Below are 15,730 nucleotides of genomic sequence, written 5' to 3'. Positions count from 1 at the left end.
TTTATATTCCATTCTGAAAGATAAAAAGCTTTAAAAATTGACAAGATACAGGTAGATTTGAAGTTATAACCTGTAGATGAAACGCCCTTGGAGATTGTAGACTGGATTAAAAAGAGGACTCTTGAGATAGGTAAGTGACAGGCAGAAGGCAGCGGCTTCCATCTGAAGAAGCTATTAATAGAATGGCAAATTAAACCTAAAGGAAATAGAAGGTGGGACACAATAAAGAGGTGAGCAGAAATCAATAAAATAAAAAACAAATGTACAAAACAGAAAATCTCTAAAAATAAAATTGTAAACTTCTAACACAATCAAGGGGAGAAAAACAAATTATCATTGTGAATAATTTGAAAGGAGACATCACTAGAGAGCTTCTAAACCTTAAGAGAAAAGAGGAGATTGTGAACATCTTTGTGTCAATAGACTCTACAGTGTAAGTGAAATAGGGAAACATTTTAGAAAACAGAATTTATTAAATCTGACCCAGGATAAATCAAATTTTTATATTACATAATTTGAATCTGTTAATTAAAAAAATGCCTTTCTACACACAAACCCATGTTCAAATGGTTCCACTGCACAATTTTTCTAGGTATTTAAGGAAAAAATAGTATCAGTCTTAGATGAATTCTTCTAGGGTACTGAGGAAAGGGGGCACTTTTAAAATTGCTTTTAGAAGCTGGCACAACCTTGGTGCCAAAATCTTACAATTCTTATCAAAAAAAAACAAAATTAGAGAACAATCTCTTGTGAACATAGAAAATCCTAAACAAAATAATTACAAATCAAACTCAGCAATGAATAAAAGAATAATATTTCATGACCAAATTTTATTCTAGGAAAGCAGTTATGTAGTGACAGCAAAAAAGGCAAGTTTCCAGACAACTTCTCTTCTGATGCTTGTTTAATTCATGCAGTACCCATCTATTAATATCCAGCTTCTTTACCTTGCTGATTTGTTTCCAATGGTCCACCATTGTTGCAACAGTAATGTCAGACCTTGCTGCTAATTCACATGTAGGTTGAGATGGATTCCCTTCCACTACAGCTTTCAGCTCATCATCATCCACATTGGTCTCAGTTTGCCCATGTGGCTCATTTTCAAGATTAGCACATTGACTGCCATGCTAGAAAAAAAAAAAAAAAAATTTCCCTGGGGCTATGGTGTTTTAGTAAAACAAAATGATCGTTTCTAATTTGTTATTTTTTATTGTTTTCTGTGTGTGAGTTATATGCAACACAATCCACTATGTGTTCATTAGCGACATTTTTCCCAAACACTGTTGATATTTTAGGCTGCCTGCTCAGCATTGGTTCCATGATGGAACGCATATTCAGAAATAACATGAATTTTTTACTTATCCATGGTTTCACAAAAATTGCTCTAAAAACAAATGTGAAAGATAATCACAAGCCAAACTGTGTGTTTGAAAGAATGAGGATGTACCTTCACAATAAAAATAAGAAATGGAAATAGGACATTTCACACTTCATAACCTAAGGCCAATAATAACATCCTTTCAAGCATTACTTTTCCAGATCTATGATCTAATCCAAGATTCTGCATTGCGTTTTAGTTGTTCTTTTTGTTTTCCTTTAACCTGAAAGAGCTCATTAGTCATTCATTGTGCTTCATGACAGTGGTATATTTGAAGAGTTCAGGATTGTAGAATGTCCTTTAATGTGGATTTGTCTGAATTTTTCCTCAGATTTAAGCTTTGGATCTTTGCTCAAATGCATCTTTTGACAGGAAAACCCCAAAAGTGAGTGTTGTCCTCTATACCTTATCAGGGTGCACATAATGTACCTTTGTTCTCTTATTAGTGATAATTAGCTTTGGTTAATTGATTTAGAGAGTGTCCACCATGTTTCTCTACTGCTGTCATTTTTCTCTTTGTAATTAATAAGTAATATATAGGGAGATACTTTGATACTGTAGATATTCTATTCTCCACCAAACTTTCCAATGTTTTTAGTAGCCATTGAAGATTCTTGCCTGAATTACTAAGATGGTTGCAAAATTAATATGATTTTTTAAAAAACTCATTCCCAACACGTTTATTAGTTGCCATTTACTATAAGAAAGAGCTTTCCTTTCTCCATTTATGGGTATGTATTATCAGTATGGACTAATGGTTTCTCTCTTTTTAATTCATAGGGTTATATAATCCATTTCTATTCTAGATTTAACCAATGGGAACCCCAACAATATGACTTATGTGCATTCTCCATTTCCTTGAGCAGTTGCTCACTCCTAGTGCAACAAAGTGTTCCAGACTCATCTGTACTTTCTGCAACCCAATCCTAGAATCCACCAGTTTCTGAAAGGAGCCATGTGTTTTTGGAAGGAGAATGGTATTCAGAAATATGGATGTGCTTTTTGCTAGTAGAGTTGTATCATTTTAGGGGCTTTCAGGAGTAAATATACACAGCATGAATTTGCATCGATACCTCCAATTCCAGTATAACATCCCAGAGTCCTTGCTTGTCTTCCCTCCTTCCATGTTTGTCTCTCTCTTTTCTCCCACAGTAAGGACATCAGTATATTTACTCATTTGCTTAATCTTACAATACACATTGTAATTTCAGAATTGCTGTACCTTTACCCTCACAAACAAAATTAAGTACAGTTTAATATTTCTTTGCAGTTCTTTTATGCCTGTAGATGGAAAATATTTAATCAAAAGGTATTGTATTCAAAAATTAGGTATACTTCTTTTTTTCCTCCTCTGTGATTATTTTAGTAATTTAAAATTGAATTAGGTTTGTTTTGTTTATATCTAATTTTAGTTTTTCTCCTGTTCTCATTTATTTAATTTTACTTTTGTATATGTAAAATATTTAAAAGTTTGCAAAAGTCAAAACTCTACAAAGAAATATATTCTGAGAAATATATCTTTTCTCTTTCAACCCATTTTCACCCATCCCTACAGGAAGTTGACTTTATTATTCCTGGTTATCCTCTATTTTCAAAATATAGATAATATATATAAATATCTACATAATACAGCATGTATGTATGTGTATAAAATCCAGTGTGTATATACCTATACACACATACACGTGCTGAAAATAACTGCATTTCAGTGCTTAAAAATTGTTCTTTTCTTTGTTTAGCTGCAGCCATTGTATACCATACTTTATTTGATCATTTTCCTGTTTATATTAGGTTATTTGTAGTATTTTACAGTTAAAAACAAGGCAGAGTACATTATGCATATGTACTTTCATATTGCTCAAGTTGTATCTTCAAGGGAAATTTTAGAAGTGGGATTTATTGTTCAAAAAGTAAATGTAATATAATTGTGTTGATACTCTCAAAATCTGGACACACAATATCATTTGATAACCCTTGTGGGGATGACGGGGTGGAGCACAGTGCTCTCAAAACATCTAGGATAAGTGGATAGGGTCATACAGCACATTATAAATTAAATAATTTAACAGGTATTAAGTCTGTGCTTACTTATACTAAAATCGTCCTAGGTACTGGGAATGAAGTTAGAATATTCTAGGAATCCTGAGGAGGCATCTGCATTAAGGAGTCGCTTCAGTTTGAGCCACATGGTCTCCTGCTCCTCTGAGCATCCCCTGAGCAGAGCTGACTTAATGGAGAAGGCACAGTAATCCTTCCCAGAGTTTAAGTTCCTGTTGACATAAAATTCTAGTTTACACAGAATTATTTCTGCATGATATTAGAGACAGCACTGGTATTCTTACATTATACCTGTTGGCAGTAATTAGAAAAAGAAGGAAATAGAGTTTGGGAAGGGAAAGGAAAAAGCAGAAGTCAACCCAAGAGTATAGGTACAGCCTCGTTGTTGCAACACGGTGTAGGAAGAAAAAAAACTGAGCTCAGAACTTGTCTCCTCATGGTTTAAGTGGGCAGAGTGATACCATGAACTGGGGAATCAGGAAGTCATAAAACTTCAAGTTTGAAAGCTGAAAGACATCATATCTGGATGGTGGTTCAGACAGAAGGGGTGAAAAGTACATACCAATAGCACAGAAACCCTTTGAACATCTGATTGAAAGTTTGGAAAAGGCAAATCCTGAAGATACAGAGATTAATTGTGTACTACAATTGGGAATTCAGAATTATTTTTTATTTATTTTTTTGTCAAAATGTCCAAAGTTTTTCAACTATGGATTTTCCTATCATAAGGTTTTTACGATAATAATCATTTGGTTAAGGAGAGTATTTTTGGATCCCAAATCAGGAAACATTAATATGAAAAGTGTTCTTACAAATAAAATACCTAGCATAAGAATGATACACAATAAAATAAAGAAAAAAAAATCTGCAAACCATGAGCTATTACTATCACAAGACAGCTCTTACGATCACGCCTGTCTCACAAGATACTGATAAGGGTGTGCCTGTCACCCAGCAGGCATTTTCATCTAAGGAAACTAGCTTTCTGACTTTACAGCCAGGCCTTATCAGAGGGGTATTAGTTAATGCCAGCTCTCTGAGAAGAGGACTTTTACTCCATCTTCAAATTTGAACAAACTGAACTTTGTGTAATCTATGTCAGTGTCTGCATAAACTGTTACTATTCAGAGTTACATACCCGGGAACTCTTTGGAAGCCTTGGTCTAAATATTCTACCAATACTACCAGTAACCTAAACTTTACACTATCATTTTGTTGTATTTCAAATACAAGACAGTGTATTGTGGAATATTACCCAAAAATGCTATAAAAACAAGAACAGAAAATATAAGAAAACATCTTCTATTCTTGTGCCATTTATCTTTAAAATTTGATGTAGATTTCATTTGATTCTTATATGAAATTTTACTTCGAAATATTTCGTTAATTTTTAATTTTATAAATATCGGATGGAGACAAAAATATACATACTTTCTTCTTTAAGAAGATATTGGAAACTTCAGTTCGAAAGAGAATCATACGTGAAGACAAAGATAAGTCCAATAGTGGTTTAATCTGTATTTATTTTAAACCTAACGTCTAACAATTATGAATGCATATTATTTTGAAGTATTATGTTTTGACATTAAGTTTTGTATTTAACACCAAAGTGCTATAATATCAATGCATTTTAATAACTTTCATTGAATTCAGTAAGAATTATTATCTTACATTTTATTCAGTTTGTGTTTAGGATTATATAAGGCACATTAAATCTATGAAGGTGAAAAATTGACAACTACACATTGGTGTCAAATAATTTTCTTATTGCCATCATATAACTGTACTTTTTTCACTTTGGCAGGGCTAACGTAGCTGTTTTATGACTTTTAAACGTTTGATAAAGTTTTCTGTGTGAGAGTATGAAGAAAATGTCTCAAATCTGTTTTTAATTCACCAGTGAGTCTGTGAGATTCTTCTACACTGACCATTGCACTTCATAGAATTTGTTGTTTTTCTCCATTATGCATTGACACAAATGTTAGCAGCATGACTCATTACAAGCTGACATCTAATGAACAGACAAACTTCTCCAAGAAGTTCTACAAAGGCAAATAAATCTGAATCTCTCACCTCTGCTCTACTTTCCAAGTGAAAGTGAGCATGCTTGCCTTCTTTGTTGGTACTAAGGTGAACAGTGATGTCCACTTGTATATGATTTTTTGCTCAAATCATACAGGAGGAGGAAAGCTAACTCCTTCTGGAAACCTGTTAGAATCCAAGCCCACAGAGGAACTTCAACAATTTCAACATCATATTGAAAAGTTAACTTTTTATATATGTACCTGTTTTGTAAGTGCTACTGTAACAAAAATAGTACAAATTCAAGCTTAGAAAATGTGAAGTTTAATTTTACCAAACTTAATGGAATTTTTTCCCTAAAAAATGATACATCATAATGTTCTACTAATCTTTATCTGAAGTCAGCATTCTTCTTAGATGTAATGTTTAATTAAAAATCTACAATAATTTCTGCAATGAATAGCCAAGTATTTTTGCCTAAAAGGTGAGTGGAATTTTAAATATTAATACTATTATTATGTATTAATAATATTCTATGTGCTTTCTGAAATGCTTTGTATGTGCTTTCTCAAAATCTTCAAACTTCCTCATAAAAAGTGCCAAAAAAGTCATTTATGTAAAAATTGTTTAATATTTTTTAACTTATTACAGAGTTTGTATTTTAATCTAAATATTAATATATTAGCGTTTAGCATTAAGACAATAGTGGGTCAAGTTTGGCTTTTGATGTTGAAGTTTCACTTGAGTAGCGTAATCACAACATGGTCATCTCGGCCTTGCCATAACATCTCTCCTTTGAAGTCTACCAGTCCATGTTTCCTGGCACGCATAAGAATGCCCACCACTTTATCTGAAATACGAACGTATCTGTCAAACAGATCTCCAAAAGTAACCTGGATCTTGCCATCTCGTCGGTGGCGAGCCATTGTGCGGATAATGAAGCACATGTCCATAATTTCCCTGTAGATGTGCTCCTCGGCTCTCTTGGCCCTTTCAGCAGTTTTGGTTCCTTCCTTGGGACGGCCGTAGCCTTCATCTCCTTTGTGTAGGCGGGTGGACATGGCCAGCTCATAATCAAATTCTTCACTGAAAGGATTGAGCTTCTGGGATTGTATGTGTTCGTCCGCCCACTGTTGCCATCTCCCTTTCAAGTTGTTCACTTGGCTGTATTTCTGTTGGGCTTTGCAGTTGAGTTTCTCTGTAAATCTGTTTGCCCTAAAGGAGAGAGGAGAAAGAATCAAGATATTGATATTTTAACACCCAAGTGTTGTTTTCCCTTTGTACTTACGAATGCATATGCGTCATAATGTCTTTATAATGTCTTTGATTATAAAAGATATATAAAGACAGTACAAAAAAACTAGAAATGAAAGGAGAAAAAAATCACACATAGTCACACCATTAATTTTAGTTTCATTTATGTCTTTCTATATTATTTTCTCTACGAATAACAATGTTTTAAGCACTATAATATAATGATATTAAACTCTGTTTTAAGAGAAAAGCTTCCTTACACAAAGTTAATGCAAATGTGTGTATCTTAAAATTGAGTTTTAGTGACATTTTAGAACTGGAATCATGTAAGTATACTTGGGAATCCCATTTTTATAGGACCTCTGAAATCAGTTATTTCCCAAAGATAAGGATTATACCACCACACATACATCGTAATATTGTCATGTATAGATTTTCATATATGGATTTTTAATGAGAGCATCTCTACACTAGTATCAATGGTGTACCACAAACTTTAAAATACCAAGTTGTTCAGATAGAAAACACTAGCTAGCAATAGTAGCATTTATTGACTACCATGTGCTAGCATTCTTCTAAACACTTTTCAGTAATATTCCCTACAACCATTCTATGAGCTAAGTACTACTATTCCCACTTCACAGATGAGGAAACTGAGGCCAGAGAGATTCAGTAACTTCTTAAAGTCACAAAACTGTTAAGTGGTAGAAGTGGAATGTGAACCAAAGTTAAGCTGGTTTCAGAGCCTGTATATAATTACGATGAAATACTGTCCTAAGTCAGTGGCACTGGCAGGAGTAAAACACAAAACTGAGGCTAAAGTCAGAGTCACTGGTCTTTCTACTAAGCAAGGATGCCACTTAGCATGCAGGTTACAGTGATTAATAAAGGAATGAGTTTTGTTTTAAATGTGTGTATCCTTGGAATTTGGAATGCAATTTTTATTTAAAAACAACCACAAAAACTCAGCTTTGGAAAGTATAGACCAGTAATGTCATGAGGGTGCAGGCCTACTTTTAAAATGGACAAAAATTTGTCTTTAAAAGACTGCCCTGCCATTTCTGTTTCCAATCTCCTAGACTTTTTCCCGAGGTCTCTTTGCCTTCACAGGTAAAACACAAGCTCTGGGACTGTCTAAAAGAGATTTGTGCTGCCATCCTCATAAGCTCCCTCCCTCCCTTCTCCATGGCACCAAGTGGCCTCGTGCCTCTTCTGCACTGGGATTGGAGATGCTCGGGTAGTGCTGAAATTGCTGAGGTGAAGGGCATGCCTGACCTATCCAAACACTCACAATTTTCTCTTCAGAATCCAAGAGCGGATCAGATTTGGGTATCCCTCGCTATCCAAACTCACTTCCTGAAATCTGGTTATCCAAATGCAGGGGCCAAATGGATGTGGACAGGGAGAAATACAAATTTGCATTAACATGGTGTTCAAGAAAGAAATGACATCCACTAGATGGCGAACTTTCATTAACATCAATGCCGTGTTTCCAAAATCCTGACACTTGCTACAGGTTTCACTAGTGCAATAGAATTGGAACAGGGAATATAACACTACTATTCTGTGCAGACATGTGGATAAAAGTGCATGACAAAGTTAATTGGGGGGAAGCATCATACAAAAACTGTATTCACAATTATTTCAACTTTACAAAATCATACATGTATGAAAACGTGCTGAGAGCTACACCACACTGAAGTAGAATGGATTTCTCTCAGCCCTCCTTGTCCTCAGCGTCACCTGCTTCTCCCCCACATGTCGCTGCTGAGCTGCCCACAGGATGGGCTGTTCCATGTTGTTATCAAAGGACACAAGCACCTTTATCTTTTGGAGTCATGGTGATCAATGAGAGGCATAGTCTTCAAAAACAAGCCCAAGGCCATCTAGGTAGAACCCAAATCTCATGCCAGACTTGAGGCTGGGTCACCCTGCCAGAGAAGCGACTTGAAATATCTCAGATGAAAGTGAATGGTGCAATTTATTAACGCATTTGTCTTTGTCTCCTGAGCACCAACTGTGCTTCTGTCCTATCGTATAAATCGTAATACACCATGCTTTTGGAGAGCTTCTGGCATTTTGACATTCCTTCCATCCTTTAATAAAGTGTTCATTTATGACACCTATGTGCCAGGAACTATTTTAGGTACTTACTGAATATTCAATAATGAAAAAAAATAAATAACCACTAAATGAAAATAATCAGAGGAATACAAATTTTAGTTTATAATTGCAACTCTGTGAAATGTATATGCACCAGGAAGAAGAATTTAATAGCATATGCACAATTGAAAATAATTATGTTGCTATCCAGATGAAAGTTGATTTTTCTTCATTTTTTTCAAAATTCTCTTTCATGTTGGTATTATATTGATTTTGTAAATTAAAGAAAGCAAAATATAGGTAAATAAATTAGCATCCAGAGGTAGTGTGTTTAAACTGTATATGGGTCTATGATTCTTTGATATAGTTTTTTTTTCCTTCTAATTTTTAATTAGGAACTTAGATTCCCTAACTGTTGAAACTCAGTGTCATTTGGGATAAGGGTTGGGGTTAGTGTGGTAATAAATCTAAGGAGATTTTCTAAAAGAAGTACCTTGTAAACCTAATGTCCCTTTGTTATATTATCAAATTGTAATTCCCAATAATTGGAAGGAAGGAAAACAAAGGAAGTTGGCCCTACAATCAAGAATTAGAAAACAGGGCTATTTTTTAAAAAACTAGGAGGAAATTTATCTTAATGAGTATTTAATTTTCCCTATCTTATAAATGTTCTGTATTGTTTTTATATTTCCAATTTTTAAAAAGTCTGAAAGTATGAGGTTTAAATCAGGATTAGCAAGTCTCATACCCTCAATAGCTTCTGGAATGATATTGAATGATATTAAAGAAGATATATGAATCAATACTAGATTATGTTATCTTTTAATTTTTTAAGTAACAATGTGAATGAGAGTTTAGATTGAGCTTTAGAAAGACAATCTAGAATAAATTAAAAGAAAGCAAAGGAATATTCAAAGACTAACATCTCACCCATATTTGAGGATGGCAATATTGAATCCATCACCTTCTCAGTTTCGTTATTAGTAAACAAATTTTCTTATAGCCAATCAAAAATATATCCCCTGTCCTGCTATGTGCAAGGTAACCAATTCTAAACATTATGAGCAATCTCTCTTGGAAAGTCCAGCTTCATTTACTGAAATAAATTCTGAAAATTATTTCTTATCTGTCAGCTCTAAAAATGACGTGAGTTTGAATGCTGCTTTCTTAGGTGAATGGGGCTCTTTAGCAGTATGATGAGAACATGGGAACCAATTTTATGATTCTGTCATTTTGGAGTAATAATTATATGGGCAAATTATTAAATACATAATTAAAACCCCTAGGAAATAGAAGCTCTGAAAGGTATATTTCAAATTTTACCAAGCTCACTGGCACTGAAAACATTCTCTGGCAGTTGCCCTTCACACAGTGAATGGCTAGCTTCAAAATGTCATGGGCATCTAGGGGTGAGCTTTTCTGGTCCGTCTTGGATCTGTATGAAGAAAGTGGAGATCGGCTTTCATTGCCAACCCTGTAGACATTCCTGTGCAGAGACCATTTCTCCTCATTGCCCAGGCACTCTCCTCTGTCAGTAAAGCAAAGAACTTCTGCCACTCTTTCCAATTTCTCAGAGAAGTTCTGGGAGAGTTTACTCCTCTGTGCATTGGTTGGCTTGCTCTTCCCCACAGGAAGTTCAGCTGATTTGGTTAATGGGAGCATGACGTCTATAGGGTCACATGTACCAGAAGCAGGGTGACTGCATTCAAAAGGCAGCAGTATGAACATTTCTGATCAACCATTACATTCTCTGTTCTGTTATCAACTAGGCTTGAGAGCCAGGCCCGTGATTTTCCTTGCAGATTGGTAACTGTCTATGGAGTCCATGGAAAGGGTTCACGCTCTAGAGTTGGGAATGGGTAATAGGAAGCTATACTTTTGCTTTTGTTTCTTGTGAAGTCCTTTAATACAGTTGTACCAAAACACTGAACTTTGGGAATTATTGGGACTCCATTAATTAAGCTGACACTTTTGATCTCCATTTTATTCCTTGAATCTATTTTCTCCTAAGAGAGACAGTTTAGCATAGTGGTTAAGAACACAAGCTCTGGCATGAGCCTTCCCAAGTCATCACTTGCTAGTTCTATGACTTGGATACATTTCTTAACATCTCTGTGTGTCAGTTTCCTTATTTGTAAAATGGCACTCTCATGCTCAACTATTATTTTTACTGTATAGACTTCAAGGAGAGGATGGGTGAGTGATTGGTACTTTAATCTTGTACCTTTACTTTATGGGAGAGAGGGATCTAATTTCCTTTCTCTAAAGGCACAGGACCAAACAAGTCACATGCAATCAAAAGACACAATATTTTTAAAATAAGGCATAAACTATAAACCATGAAAATAGGAACATCCAAGTTAGCAAAACCACTATTGATGAAGAATTTATCTGGTTTTTACCACACTTGATTTGTTTGTTTCAACTATCCATGGAACATCTTAACCACCAAGAAAGTCTCTTAGACTTAAACATCCATGATGCGTAATTGTCTCCCTATTGGCAGATACAGGAAGACAAGGGTCCCTGTGATTAAAAAAATAAGTGAACAAAAAGCCCTTGCATATTGGCTCACTCAATAATTCCACTTTCATTTCCCAAGCAGTATTTGAGAGTCCTGCCAGGCAAAGAGTCCCACTGGGTTTCTGCCGAAGTTTCCTAAGTACAGCTAGGATTACTACTGACATTAACAGCTGCCACTGCTGCATACAAAATTCTGGGACCCTGTGTACTCTAAGACTGAGGGAAAGGAACCGAAGAAGGAAAGAAGAGATTAAACCACCACCCCCCTCCAAATCTAGAGAGGCAAGCTCCTAGCACTTTGAAGGGTTGGGATCACCAGGCCTGGCCCACTGCATTCCAACTTACTAAGGAGCTCCCTGGAATCCATTGCTTTCATAGTTTATATAAAAATAACTCCAGGAAATATGAATTAGCATGTCTATTTTTTAGATGAGGACACAGAGTCAGGATTGCCGAAATGATCATGATTCAGATTTAATTGTCTCTTATTCAAAGCTTATTTACTCCATCACACTAAGAAGGTGCTGGTGTCCCTGCCTGATTTCAGCAATCCAGGGAAGGGTCCTGTATCCCAGTCTCCACTTTTGAGTGAGACAGTTTAGTCAGAGGTTGGGCTCCAGAGCCAGGATGCCTGGGTTCAAATCCCATGGGTTGTAATATCTCATACAAGTTCCCTAATATTTCTTCATCTCATGTTTCCATCAGTCAAATAGGGATGATGATTATACCTACTCCATGAGAATACCGTGCAGATTCATTGAATAAATATATGAAAAATGCTTAGACAAGTGCCAAAGAAGAGTCGGCTCTACTAAACATTCAGGATTGATTTCAGCTGTCATCTCCCTACCTCTGGCCAATTTAAAATGTCCTAACAAGAAGATCTTCATTGAGTACCTTACGTCTTTACTCTGATTCTAGAACATATGCCCCAAAATCTACAAGGCCATTATTTGGACTGTGGTTTCTTATGTTCTGGTAAAAGTTACTTCTGATCATGAATTCCTATTAATGTAAGTAGAGCACAGATCCAGGCCTCTGAACACATCCTCAAGCCATGGCGTGAGAGTTAGTACCATACCTGGTTTCAAAACATTGCATTTGGAATAGGGCAGGTCTGAGCTTTGTTACTAACTTGCCGGATCAACTTCCCCTCTGAACTTCATTGTTCTTATGCCTGAAATGAGTTAATATCTACCTCATAGGATTTTGAGGACCGAAAAAACAAAGCATTTAAAATACCCATTGTACACACTAAATACATGACAGATTGTTATAATTACCCAAGTTTGCTGTTTCATTTTTCTTAAAAGCTTGCAATGTAGTTCTAATTCCTTCAAAACACCTTTAAAGTCACAAACTGTAAAACAGCTCTTTGTCAAGCTAAACAGTTTTGTTCTTTACTTTCTTATTGTTTCATAAGACTTGAAAAGCACACCTATACATCTAACAGTCCCCAAAGGCGGTCGGTTTTATACGCATTGTGACATCAGAGACTTTTCCCATATTTTGATATCCTGAGGTTGTGAAGTGAGATATCCTTACTTTCTGTTACGTGAAGTCACTGCCTTGAAATGAGTGTTTCTTATCTAAAATGCATCAGTTTGAGTCTGTGTGTGTATGTGGGTGTGTATTTAACATCTAAATGTTATAGGATTGTGATATTTTAATTATTTCTGTCTTTGTCTACAAACAGGACAAACTTCTTTGCAAGTTTGAAAAGTCGCTAACTAGTACAATCTGTGTGAATAATAAGGGTTCTGTGTATTGAGCACGTGTCAAGCACTGTGCTGGGTGCTTGGCAGCCCTGACCTCATTTGCTCTTCCCAATCCAGCAGGATGTGTCCGAAACGCTTGCTGTTGCTGCCATATGGGGAAATCAGCCTAGAAAAAGAACTACTGAGGGGCTGAGCTGGGACTTGAACTTGAGTCTAACTTCAGATCCTGCTCTCAAGTTAGCAGCCTTCCAGCTGTCAGAGAGATTTATGTTCCACGGGCACTATTTAAGCAGATAATAACACAGACTTTCGGGACAAGGTAAAGGATTCCCCAGTCAGTCTACCAGAAAGCCTTTTTCTCTCCAGAAATATAAGCCAATTTATTGCTCATTGTAGAATTAACCCATGACAGGCATCCTCTCTGATGGCTCCATCTTTGTTGAGGCTAAAATTTAGGAGTTTAGTTCAAAACCAAAAGGAGAGACAGACTAGTGCGGGCCCTGACCCAAAGGTCCGCGTCTGAGGCTGGCACTGACCTTTCAGCCCAGGGACATGCCGCCCTGCAGTGCCTGCTTCCTGCCTAGTCTTTGAGATGCCCACTGTAACTTTGGTAGGACTTGCCCTGCTCTCTGGGTGCCCAGAGTTGGCTGGGGCTCAGTAACCATCCTGGTGTAAGGAGGGGAGGCCACAGTCACTTACTGGGAGTGCAAGGGGCGTTTGATCCTGGCAGCGGCCACCTGCACTCTGTCCTGCTCCGGCCTCTCCTCGTCCTCTCCCCCGTAGCCGCTGTCCTCTGTGTCGATGCTGTTGCTCCTCCACGTGGGCTCCTCCTGTTCCATCACCTTCCAGCCCTCGGTCAGCTCAGATACCAGGTTGCCACATTTTCTTCTCCGTGTTGGGGAGCCATGGCTGTGGAGGATTCTGTCAATCTCATGCTCCGGCTGCCCAGAGTTGGGCATGTCACCGTCCTCATACCTGTGGCTGAGGTGGGTCACGTCCCCTCCCCGCTCATAAGCCTTGCTGACCACTGTTTTGGTCACCTCTTTCCTTTTGATATGAGAAACCTCAGCAGCGTCATCTGAGCTCTGCCCATCTCCATGTCCCTCTGGCTTTGGGGACGAAGGCTTTGCGGCACTCTGAGACCGCTGGCAGGGACTGGGGTGTATGACTGGTTTAGGAGCCTGGGGCGGGTCCGGGGGCCCCCCGGGCAGCCAGCCTGTAGGCTCCTGGGCCTGCCTGATGCTGTTCTCGTTCGCCCACTGCTGCCAGCTGCGGGCCAGGTTGATGACCAGAGTGGCTGTGCGTACCTTCCGCAGGGCACTCTTGGCTGGGCTCTCCTCCCTTTCCTTTTCTCCTGGAGCCATGCTACCCGTCTCTTGTCTGCTGGTGGCCAGGTGCTGGCTCAAGTGAGTGTGGCCCAGTGGAGTGCCCGGGGATTTAAATAGAAGCAGGGTGTGGGGTGGGAAGAAGAGCTTGGTGACGGCGGAAACTATGCAAAGCATTTCTTGCCAAGATGTGGTGCCTTTGCCCTGATGGTGTTCTTTTTTTAAATCCTGACAACTCCAGTTTCATCACAGCAGAGGGACGTCTCTGCTGGTAAAGGACAGTGATATGCTCACTCCCCTTCTTCTCCAAGTGCCAGAGTGGAAATTACTAGATTGAGTCATATGCTCAGCCTTATGTTCTCCTTGACCTTATCGTGGTCCTACCATTTATAGGAGCATACAATACAATATGTGTACAGACTGCTAGGAACATTATAGGCTTGTTGCCATTGGAACCTCAATAGCCCTCAATACAGCTCATGATTACTTTCATTTTATAGCTGAGTAAAATAAAATCTAACCCCTTACAGCTAATAATATCTGAGATTCAAACCCAGATCTGTCTGATTCAAAGCCTGTGCCTCTTTTCATTCTAGTTATCCAAGATCCTAGGTTACCTTCTTCTTTTGCCTTCAACTTCATTAGACATAGACCTTAGAAGATCATCTCATCCGACCTTTATTTTCCATATGAGAAAACTGAAGCCCTGAAAAGGGGAGACACCGAGGTCCAGATACTTACAGGCTCGTTGTTTTCCAGCCCCAGGTTTGAATTATTGTATAGACAAGTCATATTAATATAAAAGACGATAGTCAAAATTTTGGCCCAGTCATTAAAAAAAAATAAATGAAAAGACTTACATACACATTGAATTTTAGAAATTATTATTAGAATAAATCTTTTCAAATATTTTGTTTAAAAAGGCCATTTAAAGGTAAAATAAATGAATGCTATCAGAAGCCGACCGCCGCCCCTTCTTTGTTTTTAATAACACAACCTGCCTTAGCAGACGTTCAGGTTCATGTAGACAAAGACACTTTTTTAACTCTCAAAACAAAGACTGAAATATAATATATTTAAAGGACTGGAAAGATAGGTCATGTGGACAGAAAAACAACCATCTATGCAGTGTGTTAAACCAAATAAAAATGCCCAAGGCTCAGCAATGAATAATTTCTCAAAGACAAATAAAATATTTTTTTCATCCAACAGTTCTATTGGCTTTAAAACTATAACCTTTCCTGCAATCTTGACATAGAGTTAACCATACTGATTGAAAACTGCTGTCTAAGAGCATTAGGAGAAAAAGGTATGAAAGTTAATACCTTCTAGTAGTGAGACATTTATTT

The 15,730-nt window shown here is 37.3% G+C and overlaps 1 protein-coding gene across 1 annotated transcript; it reads right to left on the bottom strand.

The window, feature by feature from the left end:
- Positions 1 to 6,195: 6,195 nt before the first annotated feature.
- On the bottom strand, positions 6,196 to 14,420 carry ABRA (actin binding Rho activating protein). The gene is made up of 2 exons (XM_069466102.1): positions 13,756 to 14,420; positions 6,196 to 6,673 (listed from the first exon to the last, which is right to left on the bottom strand). Exons 1-2 carry the CDS (start codon positions 14,418 to 14,420, stop codon positions 6,196 to 6,198), a joined length of 1,143 nt encoding a protein of 380 aa, XP_069322203.1.
- Between the last annotated feature and the right edge of the window lie 1,310 nt (positions 14,421 to 15,730).

This window comes from Eulemur rufifrons, chromosome 3, assembly GCF_041146395.1.
Source record: "Eulemur rufifrons isolate Redbay chromosome 3, OSU_ERuf_1, whole genome shotgun sequence".
NCBI classification, from domain to species: domain Eukaryota; kingdom Metazoa; phylum Chordata; class Mammalia; order Primates; family Lemuridae; genus Eulemur; species Eulemur rufifrons.
The sequence above is the reverse complement of the archived record's forward strand: the minus strand, read 5'-3'. Positions and strand labels throughout refer to the sequence as shown.